Here is a 25,907-nt window from a genome sequence, read left to right on the forward strand (position 1 = left end):
AACTTGAAGCACAGACGCCTTTTATTAAGAACGAGTAAATTTTCAGGGTTCAAATGTTTATAAGCTGTTCTTAAAATCCCGAATCCCGTCTGGTTATCGATAAAATTTCAAGTCAATTGAAACAATATTTGTCAAATTATTTAATTTTACATCCGAAATTTTTAAAGAGGAATCATGAAAGCTTCTCAAATTCATAACACACGCTGATAAAATTAGATTTCATTTATAAGGAAGCTTTTGGGGTATCTTCTGAAAATATTATTTTGATGAAAAGCGGGAACATCATAGAAAAACATGTGCAGACGTACTGCATGACTACTTTGCCTGTTTCATTTTTCTTATAAAAACAGGACACTCAAGGAGACAGAGATGGATTTCTATTATGATGAACAGGTTACAATAGAAAAGACAAAGAAGCAATCCGCTAAGGAATTATCGTCCTCCATCCAGCTCCACCATTACTTATCCCTGATCTGATTTCGCTAAAAGTTCGTATAAAATATTTATATGTTCTGCTTACAGTGAAATAAATAGAATCACAAAATTCTGAAGAAAATTCCCAAAAATATTTCTCGATATTCTCTTTAAACTATATTTTTAGTCTGATCCATTTCGGAAGATTATTCGTTAAACAAAGTCTGGGGTCGTTTTGAGGACATACACCATAGAATTTTCACTAGCCGCTAGAAATATTTTCTCGGATGGATGAGCGGCTAAGCATGTATATCTTTGAGCACGATGGTTGAAAAATCCATAAATATTCTCCCCAGTCTCGGTGTCAAAAATCCTCAAAGTCCCATCTAATGATACTGTCATGACTTGACTTTCCTCGTTTAAAAATGTAGCATCCATGCACAAGCGAGTGTGTCCTAGAGTTTGAGAAGATTGGAAAGATTATAAATTTTGGAAGTCAGGAAGTGGTCATAAGTTATCTACTAGAGGGGGGGGATTTTTCCAAAAATTTGAAAAAAATCTCTTACCATCCCTCTAGACATGTCCAAAAATTTTTCGAACCCCCCTTAACCAAGCCAAAAGATTTTCGCACCCTCCCCCCTAAGAAAAAATCTTAGATACTCTCCCCCCCCCTCGTGCAATCCTGACCTATTGTTCATAAGTTAGTCCTTTGATTTTTGTGTGTTTTTTTCGGGAAATTTTATCGTTGTGAGTGTTATAACTAAAGGCGCAACCGGTTTGTGCTGACAGAGAACATTTTAAATGTTTAACCCTCTCAATTTGCTAAAACCTGAAAATTTTTGTTGTTAAAAAGCCTATCACACAAATAAATTTAAAAATGACTACAGTGCAGGGACAATGCACCTCCTAGGTGACCCTAAGTGTATACTGTTAGTGCGGAAGTTATTGAAAACAAGACTAAAATTGAGAAATTGAGATTTATGCAGCATAAAAAGACAAATAATAGATTATGATGATTGGTGTAAAGATTTAAAACTTTTCAAAAAAGGCTCTGATAAATGGTTAAAAAAGACTTCATTTTTGAATCAACCTGGTGTCAAAAAGATTTCGCACCCCCTCTTCCTAAGGATTGCAAAAAACTTTCGCATCCCCCCCCCTAAGGATGGCAAAAAATTTTCGAACCCCCCCTGAAATCCTCTTACTCCCTCTAGTAGATTTTATGGCGGCTCCCTAAACTTCACAAGTATCGGCCTTGCCTCACAGCCCTTTTGGAATTTCCTTCCACAGTGGGGATGAAAGTTTTTACCGAAATCCCAATGGCAATAGAAATTTTATTGTTCTCAGGCTAAAACTGTCCTATGGGGATGGTTTTTGATTGTGTACATTTTCAGACTTTTCTGTAAGAAAAAAAAGTTGATCAGCGTGAAAAATGGTAAAATCTAATAAACACTGGACTTAAGAAACTTTACCTTTGTATTCACAAATATCTTTTTCAGATTCCGGATCATATTTAAAGAAATTGTGGTTACTGTCATTGCCATTATATAAAAGACAGTTATTTGAAAAGAACCCGCCGATTATTTTGTAAGCGCGTTGAACGTAATATTTGATTGTTCCATTGGTCAAATCAAACGCCATGAAACCTTGAAATAAAATGAAAAGAAAGATATTTTGAATGATGTTTTGAGCATTATGTAAATTAGACAAGAGTCTACTTCTGTCTGAACTTTGCTTTTTGATGATTTTGATGATTCTGAGTCCAGAAAAGTAGACTAGAGGAACCGACATCTTGATTTCTTTCATTTTCGTGTTCAAAACTACAACAAAACAACAAAACAATAAAATGTGGGGGGCGTACGGTATTTCGGAATTGCGGAAATCGACCCTTTTTTCTTCGGAAATTTGGTGAAAAATTAGTCAAAACGACAAAAAATACCCATAAAATCGGTATCGGAATTGCAAGTATTCTTTTACGGAATTTCGGAAATTTTAGCAAAATTACTTGGTATTTCGGAAATAGCAAACCCCGTACGCCCCCCCCCCTAAAATATGTTCTAAAACCCAACAAAGTATACAAACCCCATAAAAATATCTCCCAAATTAAAAAAAGTGGGTCTATTAAGCTTTTTTTACATGCATGTAAAATTCTAATTTAGACCTTACGGAAAATCGTTCGTAAAGCTATCTTTTGGGAATCTCCCAGACTTTAAGTAGAGTTTTTGTTGATTAAAGCTTTTTTCACATGCACGTAAAATTTTACTTTAGACCTTACGGAAAATCGTTCATAAGGCTGTCTTTTGGGAATTTCCCCGACATTCTGTAGAGTTTTTGTTGATTAAGTAGGGTCTTACGTGACTTTTCCCTCCGTTTAAAACTTTTTAAGCGTTAGCAAACTTTACATAAGGCCTTAAAACACCACGTAAGCTTAGGGAAATTCCCCACCCTTTAAGGTCTTAAGTAAAAATTTACGTACATATGAAAAAAGCTTTACGGAATTCACACATGAAAAATTAGTCAAAACAAGGAAAATTCCCATAAAATCGGTATCGGAATTGCAAGTATTTTTTTACGGAATTTCGGAAATTTTAGCAAAATTATTTGGTATTTTGGAAATAGCAAACCCCGTACCCCCCCCTAAAATATGTTCTAAAACCCAACAAAGTATACAAACCCCATAAAAATACCTTCCAAATTAAAAAAAAGTGGGTCTATTAGTCATGGTTTTCTGTTTATTTTTTCTCCAAACCACCTCAAACAAAGCCAAAATATCAAGCTGGCCAAATTACACTAGCCAATTTATCAGCGCTATCCAGTTTATCAAAAAGCACTAAGAAGTCCCGGGCTATTTGTAAATACATCCCTTTCTCACAGACCTACTGGGAACTCTTTCCACTGGAAAAATTGTCCAAAATATCGTTCCGGTGGGGAATTTTTCTCCAATTTTTGTCCCCACTGATAATAATCAAATAAACTAATTCTCACTGCACAATATTATGCTATTTTTCACATCCCCACTGAATTTTCTGACTTGAAAACAAAAGCATTAAAATCCCCAGCCATAAAAAATATGGGACTATCGATCCCTATCGAGTTTCAGTCAATTATTTTTATCCCACTGGCTGAAAAAAATCCTACCGGGTCTGTGAGAAGGAGATCTGTAAATGATCTTGGTAAATATTGGAAAAAGTTCTAGAATTCCGAAGTCAAATTGGAATGATAACAAAAATGAATTTTTTCAACTTCTCTTGAAGAGAAAGCAGCACATCTGCATTTCCCCATACTGCATAAAATTGAATAAAAAATATCTGGCAACAAATACACAAATTCTATGAAATAACTTTGCTTACCATTAAAATATCCTGACACGCAACCTAAATCTCCAGTTTTATTGATAGCACAAGCATACATTGGTTTACTGAACCCTTGGAGCAACATTTTTTCCTTGAATATTTTCAAATCTGATACGTCCAATACCTTAAAAACATAAGGCTATTTTGATATTTTGCTGTTTCTGTAATCCTTTATATAGGCGAAGTGAGATACCCTGCAAAATGTCTGAGGGAGTGCAGACGTTTATGACATATTCATTATCTTGTAATAAAACAAAGACAATAATTACAGTGTCGTTAAAACTGCTCTCATCCATAAATTTTGCAGGGTATCTCAAAACACACGAATCCTATGAAATAGGCTAATTGTAATTGTATAGGGTACCTTTGCTACACCTAAGTATTCTTGATTCCCAGTAACTATCAAATTTGAGCCAGCGTCATCTAAATCCATGAATGATAAACAGGTATTATCTTCCGGTGTAAAATATTCATACTCTGAAACCAGTTCTAATTCGGCAACTTTGAAACACGCAATTTTTGTTGTGTTACTGAAGATAATCACATGTGTACTGTCTGGGTGGAGGACGCCTCGTAGTTCAGTGCTCTTTGCTGCTTCTCTGGATAACTTCAACTCAAGAGTAGCTGTATCGTACAGTCTAAATAAAGAAAATTTGTTTTTTAGAGATTTGTATTTCACTCAGTTTATTTTTTGCTTTCGAGTCAAACCATAAGATGTTTTTAACATCGATTCTACTATCGTAGCAAAAGCTAAATTAAGCATGCAAGATCCAAAATTTTTCATAAAGGCAATTTTGACATCAGAATTTCAGTGAGCAAGCATATATACGGCACACGAAAACAAAAATTTTCCTTTTGGTGACAAAAGTTTTATGAAAAAGGGTCACAAAATCACATAAAAGCACATCACAAAAATTTGCTAAAATGAAGCATTTTTCGAATATGATTCGCAATTCTTATAGGTATGATAAAAACAATTTTAAGTGCAGATAGTATTTTAGCCTACATGAATGCAAATAATCTCTCTCTATTTACTGAAAATAATATTACCTCAACCAGCCTTCTGCAAGGGTTAAAAATTGAGTTCCATCTTTAGTGAAAGCACACCATCTAACAATTTCTTCCACCATTTTCGGGACTGTATTTTTCTTTGATTCTTTTGTCACTGGTAATTGCCACAGAATGGTCTCATATAACTCACTTGACAAAACCTTAAAAGACAAGTAGTCAGCTGAACAACATTTCTTCTTGCATATTTTAGGGGTATTTTGTGGAAACAATAGTTTTTCGCCAGAATTAAAATTATAAGAACTATATTCAAGATGACAACTTTCCTGTCAGTTTGAATGATAAATTTTGAAGGTGCTGGTTGAAATTTTCACAGTATTAACTTGATGTACTTTTTCATTGATTTCTAAAAAGATTTCACTGAAATATTGTGAAGGCATTTCGAGGCACTTTATTAATTTTTGAGTTCTTTCAGTCCCAGCCATTTTGTGCTTGTTTAAATTTCTTATTGTTGATCTTTTCTTTACAATGAGTTTATAATACAAGTGTATTATCAAGGGCATATCATTAATGTCTAAAACGCACTGAGAAGTAAGTATTACGACAAACCATCAAAATTTACCATTAAAGATGCTACATTACTTATTTCTTGATCAACAAATAGTCATCAAATACGACAGAGATAGAACAACAGAAATTCAGATGTTATCATTCCAGCCGCGGCTTTCTTATACTATGGCTGAACAACATTTCTTCTTGCGGGAGGCCAATGAAATTCATGAGCCCATTTCTTATTAACACGTCAATTTTTTCAACAATTTTCAAATTTTCAAATTCTACTGTCTATTTTTTAGACTTGAAACAGGTGACCTAGCCTAACGGACAAATAGATTTTATTAGTTATATTTTTGCAATAAAAGCTCTGACTATTCATTCATTTTGGATTAGTCTAATTTTAGATACGAGGTAAATTCTCTACCTGATTTTTTCCAGGGACCAGTGACATATTTTGGATGCTAGCTGCGTGACCTTTCATTTCTTTAAGTAGCTCACCGGCTGAAAGTAGATAAAAAATTAAATGACTTTTATGGAGCGCTGTTATGCGCAGTTTTGTAATTATTGCGCAGTTTTGTAATTTTTGAGCTGCGCACTTTTGTAATCAAGTGACTGCACACTTTTGTAATTTTAAAATAAATCGGCTGAATTATTTTCAAAGTTCTTTTTTACAAAATGAATTAACTTTTTGAAAAGTATACATGATGTGTGACTATTTAGAATAATTCATTTCAAAATTCCGAGTTGAAAGAGTTATAACTCGGCATTACGTTTTTAAGTTTTATTAATAAATTTATCAATTTGTTCGGAACAACTCGGATTAACTTAATCAAAATAGTGTCAATTATATAGCGTTAATCAGTATCAGTACTCTTTTCAAGAGAATGAATGACTGTTTTGCAATGTATTCATACTATGCAACCACTTATATAAGTTATGTCGAATTTAAGAGTTGAAAGAGTTATAACTCGACATTACATTTTTGGCATAATTCTTTAATGAGCCAAAAAGCTGCGCAGAAATTACAAAACTGCGCATAACAAGCGCAACATCCAGTGTAGACCGACACTAATGCTGAAATTTTTACTGCATTGGGTACAAATTCTTTTCTGATCTAATATGTTTAAAGCATGATCTCCATTTAAGGAGAACTGATGATAGTTGGGCGTGCGACGTCACACGGCAAAATGAGCATTGAAGCTAGGTAAGTTTAGATAAAAAACGACTTGGCTGAAAGCATTTTATTTAGCGCCCTCTCCCCAACATTTTCTTGCCCTCCCAAGCACCTCATATTTTAACAAACACCCGCTCGCCCTCTGATTCTCGCCCTGTCACATTATTAAATAACAGACTAGTTTGCTAGTATAGCCTAACCAATACCCAATTATTTTCATAAATTCGGTGTTAGGATATTGACGTAATGCTTTTGGTTATGGTTATCCAAATATGAGACTTAAGGATACATTTTACATCTAGCAACCGTAGCATGAAGGTAGAACCCCCGTCTACGGTTCAAGAGATTGTGGGCTGATATCAGTAGCGTAGTGGATCGATGACTAAAATTCGGACAAACTGGGGAGGCAATTTTATAAGATTTTGATTTTGGCGCCCCTTATGAAAATTAAATATCTTTTAAAGAATTACGCGAGCTAAGCGAACACAAAAATTTGGGGGTATTTTCTCTTATTTTGGCCATATATAAGTTTAAAAAGAGCGTACGGCCGCCGAAATTAGTAATTAGAGGCATTTTTTTACGCCCTTTTTATTTCAGCCCCCCCCCCCGCTGGGGGAGGGGGCCACCACGCTACTGGTTCATATCCTAGCTAGGTAGAAGACCTCAAGAGATGGATCAAAAGTAAGTGAAGAAATTCAGGAAAAGGATTGACGCCCTCCCCTTCCAGTTGACAGCTAAAAAAAAGAGGGGAACCTTCGGGTCTCCCTCGACTGCAGTCACAAACTTTTTATGTTACATTTCATACTTACATATGTTAAAGATTCTCAGTTCATTTCGACAAAATTGTATTGTTAGGATTCTCTCACCGATATCATCATAACACACAGACTTGTGTCCTCTATAAAGAGGTGATTTAATGTCAATGTCATCATTATCTTCAATTTGGTTACAAAGCTCCACAGATGACTTGGTTACTGACCATTCTCTTATGATCTATATGAAAAATGAATTCGAAGATTTCTATATATCTATGGACCAAGTTTTTTCCACCATCTTTGAAATGGTACCCTAATAAGCGCTACTCGATGCGGGTCAATTTGTAATTCAATTTAAAAAAAATTTCAACGACATTGAGGAATGCTCCCATTAGGGTGCCACTTTCAAGAATCTCCTATCAAAGATTAGTGATCTTAAGGATCTAGGACTTTTGAAGAGTACGGCAGGATTGAACAAAAAGAAAGCCCTTTGGGATTGATATCTCGATCGCAGCTTGATTCTATTCTTTTCATTATCAATTTTCTCGTGAGAATAGTTAATTTTAATAGGTAATTAATGGACGTTTTCAAATCTGAAGACAACTTGAAAGTTCTGTTTTGACATCGTCTTCAGGACAAAGACAGTAAAAGAAGAGAACAATAGTTTTAAATGATATGAATCCCTTAAGAATTATATCGTTATTTTTTACAAAAACTTTCCTGGATTTCAAATTTGCTCATGTGATAATAAATCTAGATAAAATCGGATAACATTTGACATTTGATTTTAAGATTTACTTCACGTCCTTATTCAAGTTGCAGTCCTAGATGCTTCAGGTCACTATTTGCTGGTTGGCAAGGGTGAAGAAGCTCTGTAAGTTTTTATGATTCGACTAAAACACAATGAGGCTCATCAATACAAAAATGGATATGGGAGAAAATGTCTGAAGCTTCCAAAAACAGCGACGTCTTTATATAACTTCAGAATCTAAAAAATGTGAGAGAAACTTCGGCATCTTAACTCTGGCATGGTCCAACTTCTCAGGCAAGAATAGGAGCTGGCTTGACTTGGATCTATTGTGACGATTATTGGACAAATTATTCATGAATTACATACATAGTCGTCTGATCCAGAGATGATTTTGTTTTCTGTTGGATGAAATGAAAGACAATGTATGACGTCACAATCACATGTAGCCGAACAAAGTTGATTCCCTGTAAAAAAATTGGAAAAAAATGAAATGTTGTGCAACATATTGGATATTATCAAGACCTCTTAAAATCGACAAATCCTTATCGGTAGAAGATTCGTCAGTGAAAAAATTCGTCGGCAAAAACTATTTGTCGGCAAATCATGTCGTCGTCAAGAAAATATTTATTTATTTTCTATTGACGTAACCTCATAAACCTAGTATCCCACTGGGAAAATTTTATCATATAAAAAACACACCTTGGAGATCCCATCCAATTATATCACCACCCAAATGAGCTGAGAAAATCATATTTAAACGTTCATTATAGCAACAATCAAACCCAGGTTTTTCAGTACACCATTTTTTGACGATTTTCAATGAATTGTTATCAAGAACTGTAATCCAGGTAGCTATGTATCTTTCATTTGAATCCACATGTGCATGGATGTTAATTTCATTCCAACAAGCTAGAAGGTTATCACCAGTGCAAGTAAGCCATGAAGTACACAAATCCTTAGATAAATCAATAAAAATCATTTAACGTATAGATATCCTATCAATTCAGTATTGGAAATAGCAAAACATACTGTAGATGCACAGAGTTTACAGCCGGCGATGGGCCAGTAGTTAGAGAAAACTAGCCAGAAACTTAAATTTTGTACATAGGAGATATAAAGAAAAAACACTACGGTCAGATCATTTATGTACCCTTAAATGATCTGACCGTAGTGTTTTTTCTTTATATGCCACACTTATTCCTTAATTACTCATGATGTAATTACTTAAATTCATTTTTTCAAAAGCAGTTTGTTCTTAAACATGTCAAAGAAAACATAAGGTTTTATCTTCAAATTCTGAAATTGATTTTTCATTATGACCAGAGCCCTTAAGCGCATACGAAATGATTATAATGATGATTAAAATGGCGCCTAAAATGAGCTTGGAGACATACCTTTTCAAAAATTTGAACAACATCTTCCAAAGTACCTTTGGAAATGTTGTATCTTGATATTGTTCCGACAACACCAAGTATCAAAGTTTTGCCATCCGATGAAATGGAATCAGCAGATCCCATGTCCTTGAAATCGTGAATTACTTCTCCACTATTCATATCAAATACAGCTGTGAATTTACCAGTAATAGCAACAATATCTCTCTTCGGGTTCACTGAAACACAAGAGACTCCTCCCCTACGGTATTTAACAAGCATCGAGTCCCCTTCCATAGGGATGTTGGTCCAATATAAAGGGTAAGCCTCCCCTTTCACTAAGGGTTCCATCCCTAGGGAAAGTGTATCTTTAGTAACGAATGAATTGGGTAATTGTGTTACAGCCATGTTGAGGCTAAAATTCGGCAATTCCTGAATGTAGGGTGTGTAGAGCTGAACAAAAGAAGCCCATTGTTTGAGAGCCTCTAAGTCTTCTGTATCTTTGAGAGTAGCCAAAGCAACTGAGTAATCCTCGCTTAAGCTTTGCTGTTGCTTGGCAACAATGCGGTTTTTAACGAAGTAAAGATTTCTTAGACTTATTTTCAAGCTTTCCAAAGGTGTATCTTGGTTTTGGTGAGCTTTGAGCTGATGGTAGACCAGCTGCTCTAAGATGTTATCAAAATACGCTGGAGGTTCCTCTTGAGGTGTTTCACAACATTGCTTGATGATAATGTCTTGGAAAAAATCTCTCATACACGCGTGTGTTTCCTGCTCGAAGGATTCCGTCATAAATTTTTGGCGCACAGCATATTTGAGCTGGTCGTGGAAGAATCGAAGATAGCCACCTCCCCCTAAAATATAGCATCTTTTTTTAGAATACAGCAAAAGCTCCATAGCTGAAATCCTGCTAACACACAACATTTTTGCAACGTTCATCTAACGTTATATGGACATTGTGAACATTAGATAAATGTTGAAAAAAGTGCTATGCCAGCTGGGAAAGCCTATCAAGCAGAGTCTTCGATCACACAAAAAAACAAAATTCTAATCTGTCTATCACGTCATTGAACTAAACACATTTCTCATCAATCATGTATCATACCTCTTGAGATCACCATGATATCACGCCAAAAAATGCCCTATTACGCCACACCACGTAAACCATTGGAGAGGGGCTAATATCTCTAGCCACTAATCCTTTCTTGATTCAAAACAAACATTTATCAACATAGTCTCTACAAACTACAAACTAAGTTTTCATCGCTCTGACAACCTTTAGTTTTCCGAGCGTGTTCCAATTATTGAACCTTTCTACTGGCAATTGTTTATCCTATTATTAACAATTATCTTTAGGTATCTTCCTAATTGCCAGTACTTCCATTACTTACCGGCTGCTAAGAAATGAGAAATCGAATCATAAATCCTTGGGAAATTTGCATCGTACAAAAATTGTCCATCGCCTTTTTCTCTTTGTTCTTTGTAATGCAGAAGGTCATTTATTTGGTTCTCTAGCAAGCCATCTTTTGAAACACAGATTAATCCTGCTACGTCATGCACGAATAATTTGCCGTAAGTTATTGACCAATCGTCTAAGAGGAAGCTAAACAGATCTGTAATGCTGTTTGGTAGATTCTCAATATACTGTGTCACCTTTTCGAAAATTCCAAACTTCCTCAAAGCCTCGCAAGCAGCAATTAAGTACAACGGACTTTGACTCTTAGACAATATTATCTCCATTTGGTTGCCAACTTTCGAGTCTTCATTTTCGGTTAGCTTCTTGTTGAATCTTGCCAATGTTTCTCTGACCATTTCTTTCAAGTCTTCATGACTCATGTTTTCAACAGGAAGACATTCTGCGTCAGGAGAAACATCGAGTGCATTTTGGAAGGTCCCATTTTCTTGATTCAATGTCGAGATCATGAATTTGAGATTCTTGGGAGCATCTTTTAACGGTAGCCACCACATATCCCAAGCGCCTATATAAAAGGGATTTATGGGAATTTTAGATTTTTCAGGGCTTTCTAGGTGATAATTCAATGCATTTTTGGGATATTGTAACATTACTGGACCCTCAAAAAATAGTGTTTAATGAATCCCCGATTTGAGTCTCTCAAAATTCTTCTAAAACGTTCACACTTAAATATTTCTAGCTTTGAACTTAAGTAGCTAAGACTTTTTGCAACTGCAGTTGAGGGCGATCCGAGGGCTCCCTTTTTGTTAATTGTCTATCCAAAGGAAGACAATTAAGACAAATCTTGTCCCTGGCTTTCTCTATTTACCCTAGACCCCTCTCTTTTACTAGTTACTAAACCTCAAGCAGAGAGACATTAACAAACATTCTGGGGTTTTCGGTCCATACCAAGGTTACCTCGGCAGAGATATACCCCATAAAACATAAAACATACCTAGCCCGCTGTGGAATTGATTGACAGCATCAATAATAATAACGAATAATTTATCTGGATATTGATTTGCACTTTCGATCAGAAATTCGTGATGTTCTTGTTTCAATTCTGAAGCATTTCCAGTAAATTCTTTGGACAATTTGGTTTCACCCCTATCTCGTCTGTATTTTCTCAAATTCATTTGAAGTCTTCGCATCATTCCTGAAAGAAAAATTCTTGACCTTAAAAATATTACCTCGCTCGAATATTGATCCATAGATGTTCATGTAAAAATAAACAAGCCTTGGCTCAACTTTTTAGTCTAAAGCAAGAAGGATATCACTAAATACTCCTTTCTAGGATAGTATCGTTTTATTCTACTCACAAATTAGGGAAATAATTCGAAACGGGGCATAATAATTATTATTTTGAAAAAGTTGTGATATTAGTTTGAAAAACACTATACCAAGTAAAGGTGAGCCTAAGGCTAGACTACTAAACCACGTCGTTGTATTTCGCTGCAACTTAATCTTGCAATGAGCTCTATGTCTATATGTTCACTGAATACAATGTCAATTTCATTGTCAATGTCTTTCCAAACCACTCGCCCGCGGAAATTTCTATTTTTATAAGAACTCTTTATAGCACTATTCCCGCATTCCTGTGTCCAAGGAAAGACAGACGCTTGCTAATCTAACTTAAGGCGAATGTTTTGCTAGTCTTTGTTCCCGTGCGAACAGGATGAGCTGAAAACGAGCACCTTACCTTCTAAAAGACTCGAACTAGGGCAAGAATCAACAGCGTGGATAAACAAAAAGTCGTTTGTCTTTTCTACTCGACTCATACAATCGACTGCAATTTTTGCCAACAAACCAGATTTTCCACACCCCGGTTCACCATGTAAAATCAGTGTGTTTGGGTAACCGCTAGTAAGACAGTGTTGATATGCTTTGTTAACAAGACCTTTACGACCAACAAATGTAGCAGCCTTTAATTTTACGGCGTTTCTATGTTGTATTGATTCTAGTGCGTAACTATAGAAAAAATGATAAAAATAAAAATTATTTGAATTGGAATGAATTGTGTTTTTAAATTCTCTTGTAAGTATCTCGATATATTTTGCAGGGGAACCAAAAAAGTAACTTTTTATATTATCCAATTAAATGTTGGAAAGATATTCACGAGTGGAATATTACCAAATTGAAAACAACAAAAAAGTGCAAAATGAAGATGAAAAATGAAGAAGAAAAAAATAAACTTCGTGTAGAGTGTGCTGTGGTTTAAATTTAGAAGATTATAACTATTTATCAAGGAATTTAGCATTCGAAAAATTATCAAAATTAGAAATTATTAGAAAAAAAACTTTTAGACTGTAAAAAATGAGGAGTGTATATTTAATTCGATCCAAAGAAAACACGTACTTGTCAACTTGTGTCGTATCAATCGAAGAATAATTCGATAAAATTGACTCCATTAAATCTTCCTCGACCTGTTTTTCAAAATCTTCCAATTTCTTCACGTAACCAACTCCAAAACTTCTGGCATTTTCTCTTTTTAAGGTTATTTTTGCGTCACAATATTGAGCGCTGTACTCTGACCATTTTATCTCTGGATGACCCTGGATAAACCTAAAAAAAGAATCAACAAATTTGAAGATTTGGATTTCAGAGCTAACAATATATGTTATGTATATGAAGGGGAGAAAGTGCCTATTTTGCAACATTAAAAAAGAGCGACAAATTTCACCATCCCAACCCCGACCGAAAGTTAAGAGCGAGGACTTAAAACAATCTGGAAATTATGTAAAAATACCCACAAAATGGTAAAAAAAAACGAACTTTCTAAGAACAATTTTAGGCTTCAAACTTAAAAAATTAAGAACATCAGAAGGTTTAAAAGGTTTTGGTATTCTTATAAAAAAGGTTTACACCGAGGGCAGGGGGGGGGGCAAATCACTCGAAAAATGGTGTGCGAGATTTATGATTTACTTTTGATTTATGATTTATTTTTGATTTATGATTTATTTTAGATTTACTTTTGATTTATGAATTATTTTTTATTTCTGATTTATTTCTGATTTATTTTTGATTTATGATTTATTTATGATTTATTTTTGAATTATTTTAGATTTATCTCTAATTTATGAATAGGAGTAATTTTATGGATGCATTTTTTCAAATTACAACGAACTGATAATCAAAATAAGTGTCAAAATTTTTTAAAAAGTTGAAAAGTCAATTTTTTTCGAAAGATTTTTTATTTATTTTTTATTTATTTCTGATTTATTTTTGATTTATGATTTATTTATGATTTATTTTTGAATTATTTTAGATTTATCTCTAATTTATGAATAGGAGTAATTTTATGGAAGCATTTTTTCAAATTACAACGAACTGATAATCAAAATAAGTGCCAAAAAATTTAAAAAGTTGAAAAGTCAATTTTTTTCGAAAGGTTTTTTATTTATTTTTTATTTATTTTTTATTTTTGATTTATTTTTGATTCATAAAATTGCGTACGAAATTTATTTTAGTGATTTGCCCCTCGGTTTACGCAGGCTACCTCACAATACTTACTCGTTCAAAGCATCTCTATCCTTTTTATAAGCAGAAGCATTTTTATTCACGTTGTATTGGAATTTCAATTGCAGATCTTCCATCTCTTTTTCCACATACTCAAATTCAAAAATCCATCGAAATTCTTCTGGGAATTTTACACCTTAAAAATGAAGGAAATATGTTCCGAGATTTTACCGATCTTTTTCCTCGGAAAAATATTACGGAAAAATCTCGAAACGGGTAAAATATCGAGTTTATCGTCAAGCTGTAAACGTTTCGAATTTTAGAAGGAAGAAATGATTGTTGAAGAATTGATGCTTCAAAGTCAAGGAAGTATTTTTGTTGAGAATTGGGAGAGAACTTTTATAAAGATCGCTCGTCATATGGTTTAATACAAGACACAAGAAGCCGGAGCGGCCAGCTGACGTGGCAATAACCGAATGTCGTTCGTAACGGGTTCCTTAAGGGCTCTGACCATAGTGAATTTTTCAAAATTGCCGTGTTTAAAATGTGTTTTCTGACTGATGTAACCAACAAAACTATGGCATGTTATACATTTTCTGTTAGACAAACTATTCCTGAATCTGAAAACTCAAAAATTGCATTGAAAAAATTTGATGAAGAAGAAAATGAAGACTTTTGCGAGGAAGAGTATTTCAACTTTGAAGAGCTTAGTTTCGGCGAAGAAAAAACATTTTGAAAAAATTTTCGCAGTAGATGGTGTATCTTTTACCGAACAAAATACCGAAAATTTTTGTAAATGCTTTTTTGTCTCGAAATCTTCAAAATAGTGATTCATCAATTTTTCATATGGATTTTTCTTAAAAATACATTCATAACTTTTGACACATCTTTTTAGAAAAATTTTCCGCAAAATTTAAAATAGTTCAATTCTTTGCGGAAAGTTTGAAAAAAGTTCGAAACAAAAAGGTTAATTACCTATTAAAACTTAGCACTTTTTATAAAAGAAGGTGATGCAACATATTATTAACGTCTTTTTAAAGCTCATAACGTCATTTTTGCAATTAGGTTCTTAATTACTCTTAAGGGGTTTGATTAAAAAGCAATTTATAAAGGCGATTCTTTGTTAAAAGTGTTAAAGAATTTAAAACATAACTTTTATGTTCAGATACTAAAATCGATTTTCTGACTATGGTCAGAGCCCTTAAGTGACGCAAAGAAATTTCCTTCCCATCCTCCACTCTGAGCTTCTATTTTCGTACTGCTAAGTTTTGAAAGTTTTTGATGCATTTCCCAAAATTTCGAAACTTTTGCCGCTGATGGGATTCGAACCCACTATATACAAAGTATCTATGTTCAGAACGCCAGCGCCTTAACCACTCGGCCATCGAATCACAACTACATTAAGGAGTTCAAAGTACTTTATAAACATGATATTTACTCCAAACTCTACCCGGGGGCTAAAACCCTAACCAGGGGTTAACTCCCATCCCCAACCCTAGCCCTAACCCTACCTGAAACAACCCTTTCATCTAACCGGGAAATTTGACTCTACTACCAATTCAATCCAAAACATAGGTCAAACATCGCGCGGGTAGGCGGGGCAAAAATTCTAGATCGGCGGTTGGTTTAGCCTGGACTTGTTAATTTATTGCGCGCACAGGCCTCGACAAAGACAAAATCTTTTCGATCAGTTGCTTTTTAAAGGTCCATTCTGCTGCGCGCTGGACCAATTAAGTTTCCCTTCTTATGAGACATATTATTGGCAATTGGTATAATTGGTAACTGTTTGGTTATCACACGGGCGAATTTACCAAAAACTGAAAATATTTGGGTCGTCTCAAGTAGTTTTATAATAATTTCTTTTAAGTTCATCACATTTGATTTTAGTGTCTTTTATGGAAGCGCTCCAAAGTAAAAGTTAATCTAAAAATATTTTTGTTGCATTTCTCCCTTTGACTCCCAGTCAGTTCTTTGTTTTGATTTTTCTCCCTTCGTTTACCCAGTCCCCCAAAAGTCAACGCGGTCATATTTGCAGACTAGAGAAATATGAAATATCACAATTATTGTTATATGTTCTCGACCAATCAAAATGCTTACATTTTTTTGGGTCGGCAATAATAATAGATATAGAGTAAGTTTTCTAGTGTCACATAAAGGTTTTATTTTTACATAAGTGTTACCGTCTCATATCAGACACATATTTATCACAGGATGCTGATGTAAACAAAAAAGTTATTCTTTCTCTCTTTCTGAGCATCTTGCTCCACATCCGTGTCAATCAAATTCGAAAAAGCTTGTAAATTAAAATTGATGAGTAAGCAAATTATATCAATCTTACCAAAAGCTTTACATTAATTTGAAATTTTAAAATTAGAACATAAATACACTCCTGTCTCACTGACCAGGTGAAAATATTATATTAGCCAGCGGGGATAAAGTGCAGAGACTGAATTGAATAAAAATGGGAATGAAAAAGTTTCTTGCTTTTCTAAATTGAAGATTTATTATCTATAACTCACAGAATTCACTGATGATGATGATTGGTGCCTGAGCACCATGAAACATAGATATTGTGTCAACTCTTTATCATAACTCATAAAATTCTATGTTTTACAGTGGTGACGAGGATAAAAGGGTTGAAATTTGTGGGAAATTTTCTCACTGGGGAAGACGATTTCTTTGGCACATTTTACGGATGAGCAGGGGTCTAAATAAGTCTGTGATAAGGAGTATGATATCGATTCACCGTGTCTTTATAATGACATTTACACAATAGATGTTAAAATAAGTCACTTGAGAAAACTAAATTTAACGACATACAACATCATTTAACTGAAAATATAAGAATGCAAATATATTATATTTCCAACAAACTCACCTTTTGGCTCATTAGGTAAATCCATCATATTTCTTTTGTAGAAAAAAACAGTGGGCGATTTGCGTTTGATTTTGCCAGATTGCGAAGCTTGGATTGCTTCTAGAGATGTGATGCTGACTTTTTTGCCGTAACTGTCGAATCTTTCAATCCAGTCGTATAATCTGAAAATCGGAATATCTTGAGAAATCAGAGGTTACCAAAATAACCAAAATACAGTACGAGGCTGCGCTTATTCAATCTCTAGATTTTAATAAACAGAGTCGATACTTTCAGATTTTACTATAATGCACATGATACAATCGAATTAGAATGAAAAGGGACACCATATTGGCATATTTTTCTTTCTGATACGATTGTATCATGTCAATCAGTAAAATCAAGAAGTGTTGTAAATGACTTTGACATTGCTGAAGTTGAGAGAGTCAGATGACCGTGGACCTCAAGAAAGTAGTCGAAAGACTATTCAAAAGTCCTAAATTATCATCCGCATAAAATATCGACTCTGTCCATCAACATCTAGAGAATAAACGAGCGGTTTCGGTAATGATAATTTTATGATGGACATGATATAATCGTATCAGAAACAAACATATGCTCATATGCGTCATACCTTGTTTACTCTGAACAAACAATACACCTTTTCGACCGTAGTCGCGCGATCAGGCGCGTGTCACTTAATTATTTAATCATCCCCCTAAACTCGATCCAATCCTTTTTTCTATTTTGACACATTTTTCTATTGTCTATAGGTGCGAAAAAAGGACTTGAAGGGTTTTAGTGGGATAAAACGGACAAAAGAATCCCGCGTGGTAATTGGCGGCTCCGTTCGAAAAGGTGTATTAGTAGAATTTATATCACCGTCACGTGCGCGATATGTACTAGTTATCGCATGACTTCGAGTGCAATACGAGAAATATTTTACGAGTTCCGAGATTTTTACGTAATATTTTTCCGAGCCTTTAAGCGAGGAAAAATATCAGTAAAATCTCGGAACGAGTAAAATATCGAGTATTGCACGAGAAGTCGTGTGATAACTAATTTATTGTCGACTCAAAAAATTGTCCTCTTTTTGTTTTAAAACTTACTTCCGCCCTCTTCTGCTTCTGTGTAGTTTCGAATGTTTTTATTCGAAAATCTAATTCGAACGCTAGATTCGAACAAAAACATTCGATAACTTCCCGCCGAAAATATTCACACAAAAACAAAACTTTTTCGATCATTTTCGATCCAGAAGTTTTGTTTTGAAGAGTTGCAGATATTTCAGAGATGTATTTGAAAGTTTCTAGATTGATAATTCAAAATGCAGATGATGTACAGTATTGTTTCGATAGAGGACAAACCCTCCATCACTGGATTAATCAGATTGATAACATTCAGTCTTTTTCTATGTTTTTGTTTCGATGACATGGCCATGGGAAAGAATAGCAGAGGAAAGGAGTCCCACGATGGAAATGTATGCTTGTAATAATGGTTAAAGAACAACATTTTTTCAACAGCAATACAATTTGGATACTTTTTTGATTATCTTCAAGCTCTAAATGTTTCGAATTTTAGAAGGAAGATGTAATGATTGTTGAGTTGAAAAGTCAAGGACGTATATAGTCGTAGACTACGTTGTTGTCGAGAACGAGAATTAGGAGAGAACTTTTATAAAAATCACTCGTCATTTGGTTTAATACAAGACATTTCACTTTCCTTGTTATGTTATGTTATGGGAAATTTTATTGGCAAATATTCAAGAATCTCAAGTTTTTTTCGTATGCATTGATAAAAAACTGTTTGGTTATCACAAATTTGCCAAAAGTTGAAAATATTTGGGTCGTGTCAAGTAGTTTTATAATAATAAATTCTTAGTTCATCAGATTTGATTTTAGTGTCTTTTATGAAAGAACTCCAAAGTAAAAGTTAAACATATTTTTGTTGCGTTTTTCCCTTTGATTCCCAAGCCAGTTTCTCCTCCGAAAGTCAGTTCTTTTCGGCTGTTTTGTTTTGATTTTTCTCCCGCCGCTTACCCAGTCCCCCAAAAGTCAACGCGGTCATATTTCCAGACTAAAGAAATATGAAATATCGCAAATATCTCGATGCTCTCGACCAATCAAAACGCTGATATGGGTCGGCAATAAGATTCTTATAGTCATTCCTCACAGGTTGATTTCAGAGAAAGCCAAACGGTTATGTACATGGTATTCTGTGCATGTCACGCTCTGCTCTAAAGAGTCCACCCTTGTTTTTACCACACTATAAGAAAGCCGCAGCTGGAATATGTCCCGTATTGTCTTTTCAGTTAGTTGCTATCTATCTCTGTCTCCGAGCTTTATAAGAACATCAAGATTGTCAGTTTATCATCGGTTGATAATTTTTGAAATTTCTTTCTTATTTATCTTCACAAAAAGTTTTTTTATTGCTAGATATCTTTGAATCTGTACCCAATAGAACACTTGAACTGATTTTGGACAGTTTTTCGCCAAAATTAAAATTATAAGAACTATATTCAAGATGACAACTTTCCTGTCAGTTTGAATGATAAATTTTGAAGGTGCTGGCTTTAAATCTTCACAGAATTATCTTGATGTACTATTTCATTGATTTCTAAAAAAATTTCACTGAAATGTTGTACTCTTAGGTGCCAAATAAACGGGGGGGGGGGGGTTAAAAAAGTTTTTCAAATTAAATAAACGGGGGGGACCTAATTACCGGGGGGTTGGAAAATGGACCTTTAAAAACCCTAAAAAGGGTCAAAATAGACTAAATTTAGGCTTTTTAGAGTAAAACAAGGAATTTTCCTTTTTGTAGCTGGGAATTTTTTCAAAAATTAATAAACGGGGGGGGGGTCCTAATAAGGTCCGGGGGGTTGGAAAAAAATCGAAAAATTAACAAGCGGGGGGGGCGTTTATTTGGCACCTAAGAGTAAAGGCATTTCGAGGCACTTTATTAATTTTTGAGTTCTTTCAGCCCAGCCATCTTGTGCTTGTTTAAATTTCTTAATGTTGATCTTTCCATAGAGGTATAAAGAAAGACAGGAGATGAATTTGTCGGTAATTGGTCGTTAAAGTCTTTTGATTTCTTTTATGTAATAAATCAAAAGAAATTCTAGGCTCGCCCGAAGAAATACGACTTTTTAGTAGAACTCAAGTTTGCTCTGATCTGAACATTCTTACTATCAGTATCAGCATCGAAGATTTCTAGCCTTCTAATATACGAAAATAAAATAAAGTTTAGCTCCACGAAATAAGTTTGCGTTCAATTTTGTCATCCATTAAATATTGTTTTGAAAAGATATTTTCTCCAGCCAGAAAATAAAAAGTTATGTATAAGCACACACAATTTCAGACCCAATTTGTAGACAAAAAGTCGCTGGAGGTTGTTGGAGGAAAGTATTAAGCAATAGAGTTCACCTTGAAGAAAATGTTGATCGAAAAATTTTGTCCTTTGATGAAGGATTGCAAAGTTTACAGGCCTTTTTTTAATCCAAATATTTTCTTACACCAATGTCAGAAACAATAAATCTCGTCTCATCTTATTTCCAACACTTAAGTTAGCCAATAAGATTTCACCTATCAACAAAAGAGCTCATTAAAAATGCACGATATATGAGATTATGAGCATGCATACCTCGTAATTTTTTTAATCGTAGGGCGAGCATGGTTACAATGATCTTTCCTGCAAAATGATTTTATAATGCAAGTGTATTATCAACGGCATATCATTAATGTCTAAAACGCACTGAGAATTTTAAGTAGTAACGACAAACCAATAAAATTTACCATTAAAGATGCTACATTACTGATTTCTTGAACAACAAATAGTCATCAAATACGACAGAGATAGAACAACAGAAATTCAGATGTTTTCATCCCAGCCGCGGCTTTCTTATACGTACTATGTTTTTACCAATATGCGTAAATTCCCAACAGGGATGTGGGCAGGAATGCTTTGTAGTTTCACAAGAGCGGTGAAGGAAAACACTATAAATCAGATTTCGCAAAGGCTCAATAAGGAGAAAAATGAATTTTCTTTTAGCAAGAGTCATGCTCTACTTACTGAGGCTGCTCAAAACCATTTTCTGGTAAAAACTTATCCTGCACCCAACCATATCGATCTGTTCGAAGTCCCAAAAACCATGGCATGTACACGATATCGTCCCGACATTTATCAATCTGATTCAAACAAGTTTTTTGGATTTCTTCGCAATTTTTGCTCTCGTCAGCTAAAACTCCCCATCGAAGATCAACTGGTATAACTCGAATGAATTTGGAAGTTAATTTTCGATTGATGCTTGGAATGACACGTTGTACCTTTGGAAAACAATTGTAAAACTTGTGATTTGCGACTAAGAACTATCGTGAAAAGCACAGGTCGAAATCATATGTCGACGCTGTGACGACCAATCCAGATTCTATTCAGCGCGCAATCAACGAAGAGAAAAGTAACCATGACGACCATCCAAGATCTTGGATGAAGTTCAAAGTTGATATTTTTATTCCAGTTGTTGAAAACACAACTCAAAAATGTAATCGATGCTTTTTAAAAAGAGTCAATGATAACTTAAAGTCTGTCTATTAATTCGATTCAATTAAAGTGACATTTCCATAATTAAAAGTTTAGTAATTACTGTTATACATTTGGGGATCATGTAAAAGATTTCTTTTGAAAGAAACTCATTTCACTTACACTTGGAGGTTTCTGGGGAATTCGTAAATAGTTAATTGCATACTGATACAGTCTGCTAGACATTAATATGGTAATATTTGCTCTTCATCTTTGATTTTTTCTACAGTGATTAGATTGACACATGCGCGATAAAATTTCTATTATTGGTCCTCAGAGAATGAAATATTCCCAACCTCTGATACTCAGGGTAACTAAGAACGCATAGCCCAAAGTGGGTGTACCGATTCTATTGTGAGTATATCATATACCTACCTCATTAATTTGATGAAGTGGTCCTAGTGTTTAAAAAAACTAACAAATGATTCGTACTAGAAGAGGTGGGGTTTTTTTTCGTTTGGAATAATAATGTTAATAGCTCCTGAAATCATGGAGGTGTAAACTTTTATTTAGCTCGTTCAAAATTGAATCAATTTTCGTTATCAATAAATGTGCTAACATGAGGAGGATCTTGAGAGCCAAATTTCATTCAAATATACCAACTAGATTGCATCCCCTTCTCACAAACCCACTGCACTGGGAACCCTTCTTACTGAAAAAATTAAAAATTATCCTCCAATTTTTTGCTCCACTGAAAATAATCAAATAAACCAATCCTCACTGTAAAATATTATGCTATTTTTTCCATCGTCACTGAATTTACTGACTTAAAAACAAAAGAAATTAAATCCCCGGTCATAAAAATTATGGGAATATCGATCCCCATCGAGTTTCAATCCGTTATTTTTACTCCCACTGGCTGTAAAAAACCTACAGGGTCTATGAGAAGAGGGTGTTAGATTAAAAGTTAAATGGTTGTCTAGGGTTGCACATGTAGGAAAAAACCTGAACCCGAACCTGAACCTGGTTCTGAACCACTGAAAAAAGGCTAGTATGAGAAGGGTTAAGATATGATCAATATTTTCATATTTGTTCAAATTAGTTTGTTTACATACCAAGATATCTCTTTCAGAATGTGTATCAATGAAAGTAGACGAAATGAAAAGTCGGATTTCAATCCAAGTTCCAACTTGACGTTCTTTTGCTTTCTCTTTTATTGCTTCGTGGTGAATCAAATTTTGAGATAACCATTCGTCCAATGAAATTTCTTCTACCTAGGGAACGTGTAAGGTTAAATTAACCAGGTTTTCTTTTGCACTTGATGGCCATTAAAGCATGATCAGAGTGGGTTTGCGAGCTACTTAAAAGGGCTCTGACCACAGTGAATTTTTCATAATTGCCGTGTTTAAAATGTGTTTTCTGACTGATGTAACCAACAAAACTATGGCATGTTATACATTTTCTGTTAGACAAACTATTCCTGAATCTGAAAATTCAAAAATTGCATTGAAAAAATTTGACGAAGAAGAAAATGAAGACTTTTGCGAGGAAGAGTATTTCAACTTGGAAGAGCTTAGTTTCGGCGAAGAAAAAACATTTTGAAAACATTTTCGCAGTAGATGGTGTATCTTTTGCCGAACAAAATACCGAAAATTTTTGTAAATGCTTCTTTGTCTCGAAATCTTCAAAATAGTGGTTTTCATCAATTTTTCATCTGGATTTTGCTTAAAAAAACATTCATAACTTTTGACACATCGTTTTAGAAAAATGTTCCGCAAAATTTAAAATAGTTCAATTCTTTGCGGACAGTGTAAAGAAATTTTGAAACAAAAAAGTTAATTACCCATTAAAACTAAGCACTTTTTGTAAAAGAGGGTGATGTAACATATTATTAACATCTTTTTAAAGTTCATAACATCCTTTTTGCAATTAAATTCTTAATTACTCTTTCGATTAAAAAGCAATTTATAAAGGCAATTCTTTGTTAAAAGTGTTAAGGAACCTGAAATATAACTGTTATGTTCAAATACCAAAATCAATTTTTGGACTATGGTCAGAGCCCTTAAGAAAGATTGAAAGTTCTGGGTCTATGAGTAAGTCTATGAGTAATACAATGACTTCAGACATTTGGCATCAATCATTCCTGGAAAATCTAACCTAGTCCCCTAGCGACGGTAGTGCAATGGTAGAGCATCCGACTACGGTGCGCAAGGTTGTGGGTTTAACCCCCAGCCAGGTCTTACCAAAGATGTCCAAAATGGTATTTGATGTCTCTCTGCCTGATCCTCTAGCAAAAACGGTTTCTTAAATAGATGACGTATATAGGAAGTATATCTATGGAGGTCTGCGATTCAGACTGAGTCCCCTCAAGCTTCAAGGGTCGACATATGTATGTCCCTTTCGAAGTATATCACTATCACACCAAAGGAGTTCTATCAATCACGTAGCACGCTTTTTGAAATTATATTTCATACCATCATGCCTAAAAAACACTTTTTTTAACAAGTCTTCAGTTAACCATGATACACGTTTTTTTCATAATAAAAAACTATGTAAGAACATAAAGCTTCAATGGCAAGAATGGCAAGAATGGTAAGAATGAGTTAAGAACATTTTAAAGGCTTTGCAGACTCTAAAAAAGCCAATTTCTTAGGAAAATGGACAAAAATACATAAAGAATAGGGAAAATAACAACATGTTAAGAACATTTTTAGGCTTGAAACTCAAAAAGTTAAGAACATCTGAAGGCTTCGCAAATTTTACACGTTCTAATAAAAAAACGTATATTAAGAACAAGTTAAGAACATTTTAACCCTATTCAACCTAGGCTTTTAGGGGTGGTCCAAACCTAGGGGGGGGGCTTTTCCTGTACCACCCCTTAACTTTTGATCTAGTGGGTCTTTTTGGATGAAATTTGGCACATAAGATCCTTGTCACATAAGGTAACTTTTGACAAAAAGTTTTTTTGATGACGTCACCCATCATGCCCAAAGTGAGCAAAAACCGAAAATTTCCTTTGTTCTCATAAATAGCTATTGTATTCTAACAAAGGCTTTAAAAAAAAGTTGCCTGAGTTTAAAAGGCTTATTTTATCCTAAATATTCAATAAATTACGGTTTAAACGATATATATTTGACATGAATCATAAATTTGTATTGGAAAAGTGTCAATTTTTATGACACCCTACTGTCAGAAATGTCATCATGCTCAAGGTGTGAAATTTTTTAGAAGTCAATTCTTTTTTATTTTGAAGCTAAATAAAAGTTAGGAATTTACAGAAAATTTCATGGCAAAAGCTATATTATTTCAGGAGCTATTACCAATAATTTGACCTCCGAACAGGAACAGCCCCCCCCCCTAGAACGAATAGGGTTAAGGCTTTGTGGATTCTAAAACAGCCAATTCTTTTAGATAAATGGACAAAAATAAAACTCACAGAAGAGTAAAAATAAAATCAAGTTAAGAACATTTCTAGCCTTAAAACTCAGAACAGTTACAAGGCTTCAGAAATTTTGGACGTTCTCAGAAAAAAAACGCGTACCGGTTGATTAGCAGGAGCTGTCAATTCTTCGCCTGTTTGTTGATGATTGTTGGAGGAAGATCCAGTGTTGGTAAATCTCCTGTCAGAAAGACTTTCTCCAGGGTTTAAAAGTGCTGACTGGCATTTCTTCTTATTACTCGAAACAATGGAACCCATTTTTCAAATGAAAAACTCGTGGTTAAATATCTAATCCCTTCAATGGATGTCTATGTTAAGTAACTAACTAAATACAACATTTGAACATGATTTTAAAGGAAACCATTTCACAGTATCTCCTTCCATTTGCTTACACAGCATATTTTTTAACCAATGAAACAAACCAATCTCTCTTATCCCCAATCATGGTCGTAATATTTGAGAAAAAAGGGAAATTTACCGGGAAGTTTTGAAACCACAATCGATTTGTAAGTGCTCTAAAGTAGGTTGGAAGGGTCGAGTTTTAACTCTGACTTTTAACATGAGACTTAAGACTTAGTCTGACCTTAGGATCTCAGGATCCAAGAGTTCAAAAATGGTCCAATAAGGCTAATAATATAGCCTAGAAGTCTATGGTTGGAAGGGTCGAGTTTTAACTCTGACTTTTAACATGAGACTTAAGACTTAGTCTGACCTTAGGATCTCAGGATCCAAGAGTTCAAAAATGGTCCAATAAGGCTAAAAAGGTTAAAAACCTGAGCCAAATTGAAATCTCCGATTAAATTTAAGAGATGGCTCAAA

The 25,907-nt window shown here is 34.4% G+C and overlaps 1 protein-coding gene across 1 annotated transcript; it reads right to left on the reverse strand.

The window, feature by feature from the left end:
• Nucleotides 1–316: 316 nt before the first annotated feature.
• On the reverse strand, nt 317–25,409 carry LOC136806736 (telomerase protein component 1-like). Its single transcript, XM_067063324.1, has 19 exons — nt 25,191–25,409; nt 22,765–22,923; nt 21,203–21,456; nt 17,162–17,322; nt 14,338–14,479; nt 13,183–13,389; nt 12,527–12,795; nt 11,783–11,983; nt 10,766–11,353; nt 9,402–10,228; nt 8,707–8,962; nt 8,374–8,471; nt 7,311–7,494; nt 5,752–5,828; nt 4,815–4,975; nt 4,129–4,402; nt 3,762–3,888; nt 1,884–2,057; nt 317–869 (listed from the first exon to the last, which is right to left on the reverse strand). Exons 1-19 carry the CDS (start codon nt 25,344–25,346, stop codon nt 628–630), a joined length of 4,557 nt encoding a protein of 1,518 aa, XP_066919425.1. The 5' UTR covers nt 25,347–25,409; the 3' UTR covers nt 317–627.
• Between the last annotated feature and the right edge of the window lie 498 nt (nt 25,410–25,907).

Source organism: Clytia hemisphaerica, unplaced genomic scaffold (assembly GCF_902728285.1).
Source record: "Clytia hemisphaerica strain Z4C2 unplaced genomic scaffold, Clytia hemisphaerica genome assembly, whole genome shotgun sequence".
Taxonomy (NCBI): Eukaryota; Metazoa; Cnidaria; class Hydrozoa; order Leptothecata; family Clytiidae; genus Clytia; species Clytia hemisphaerica.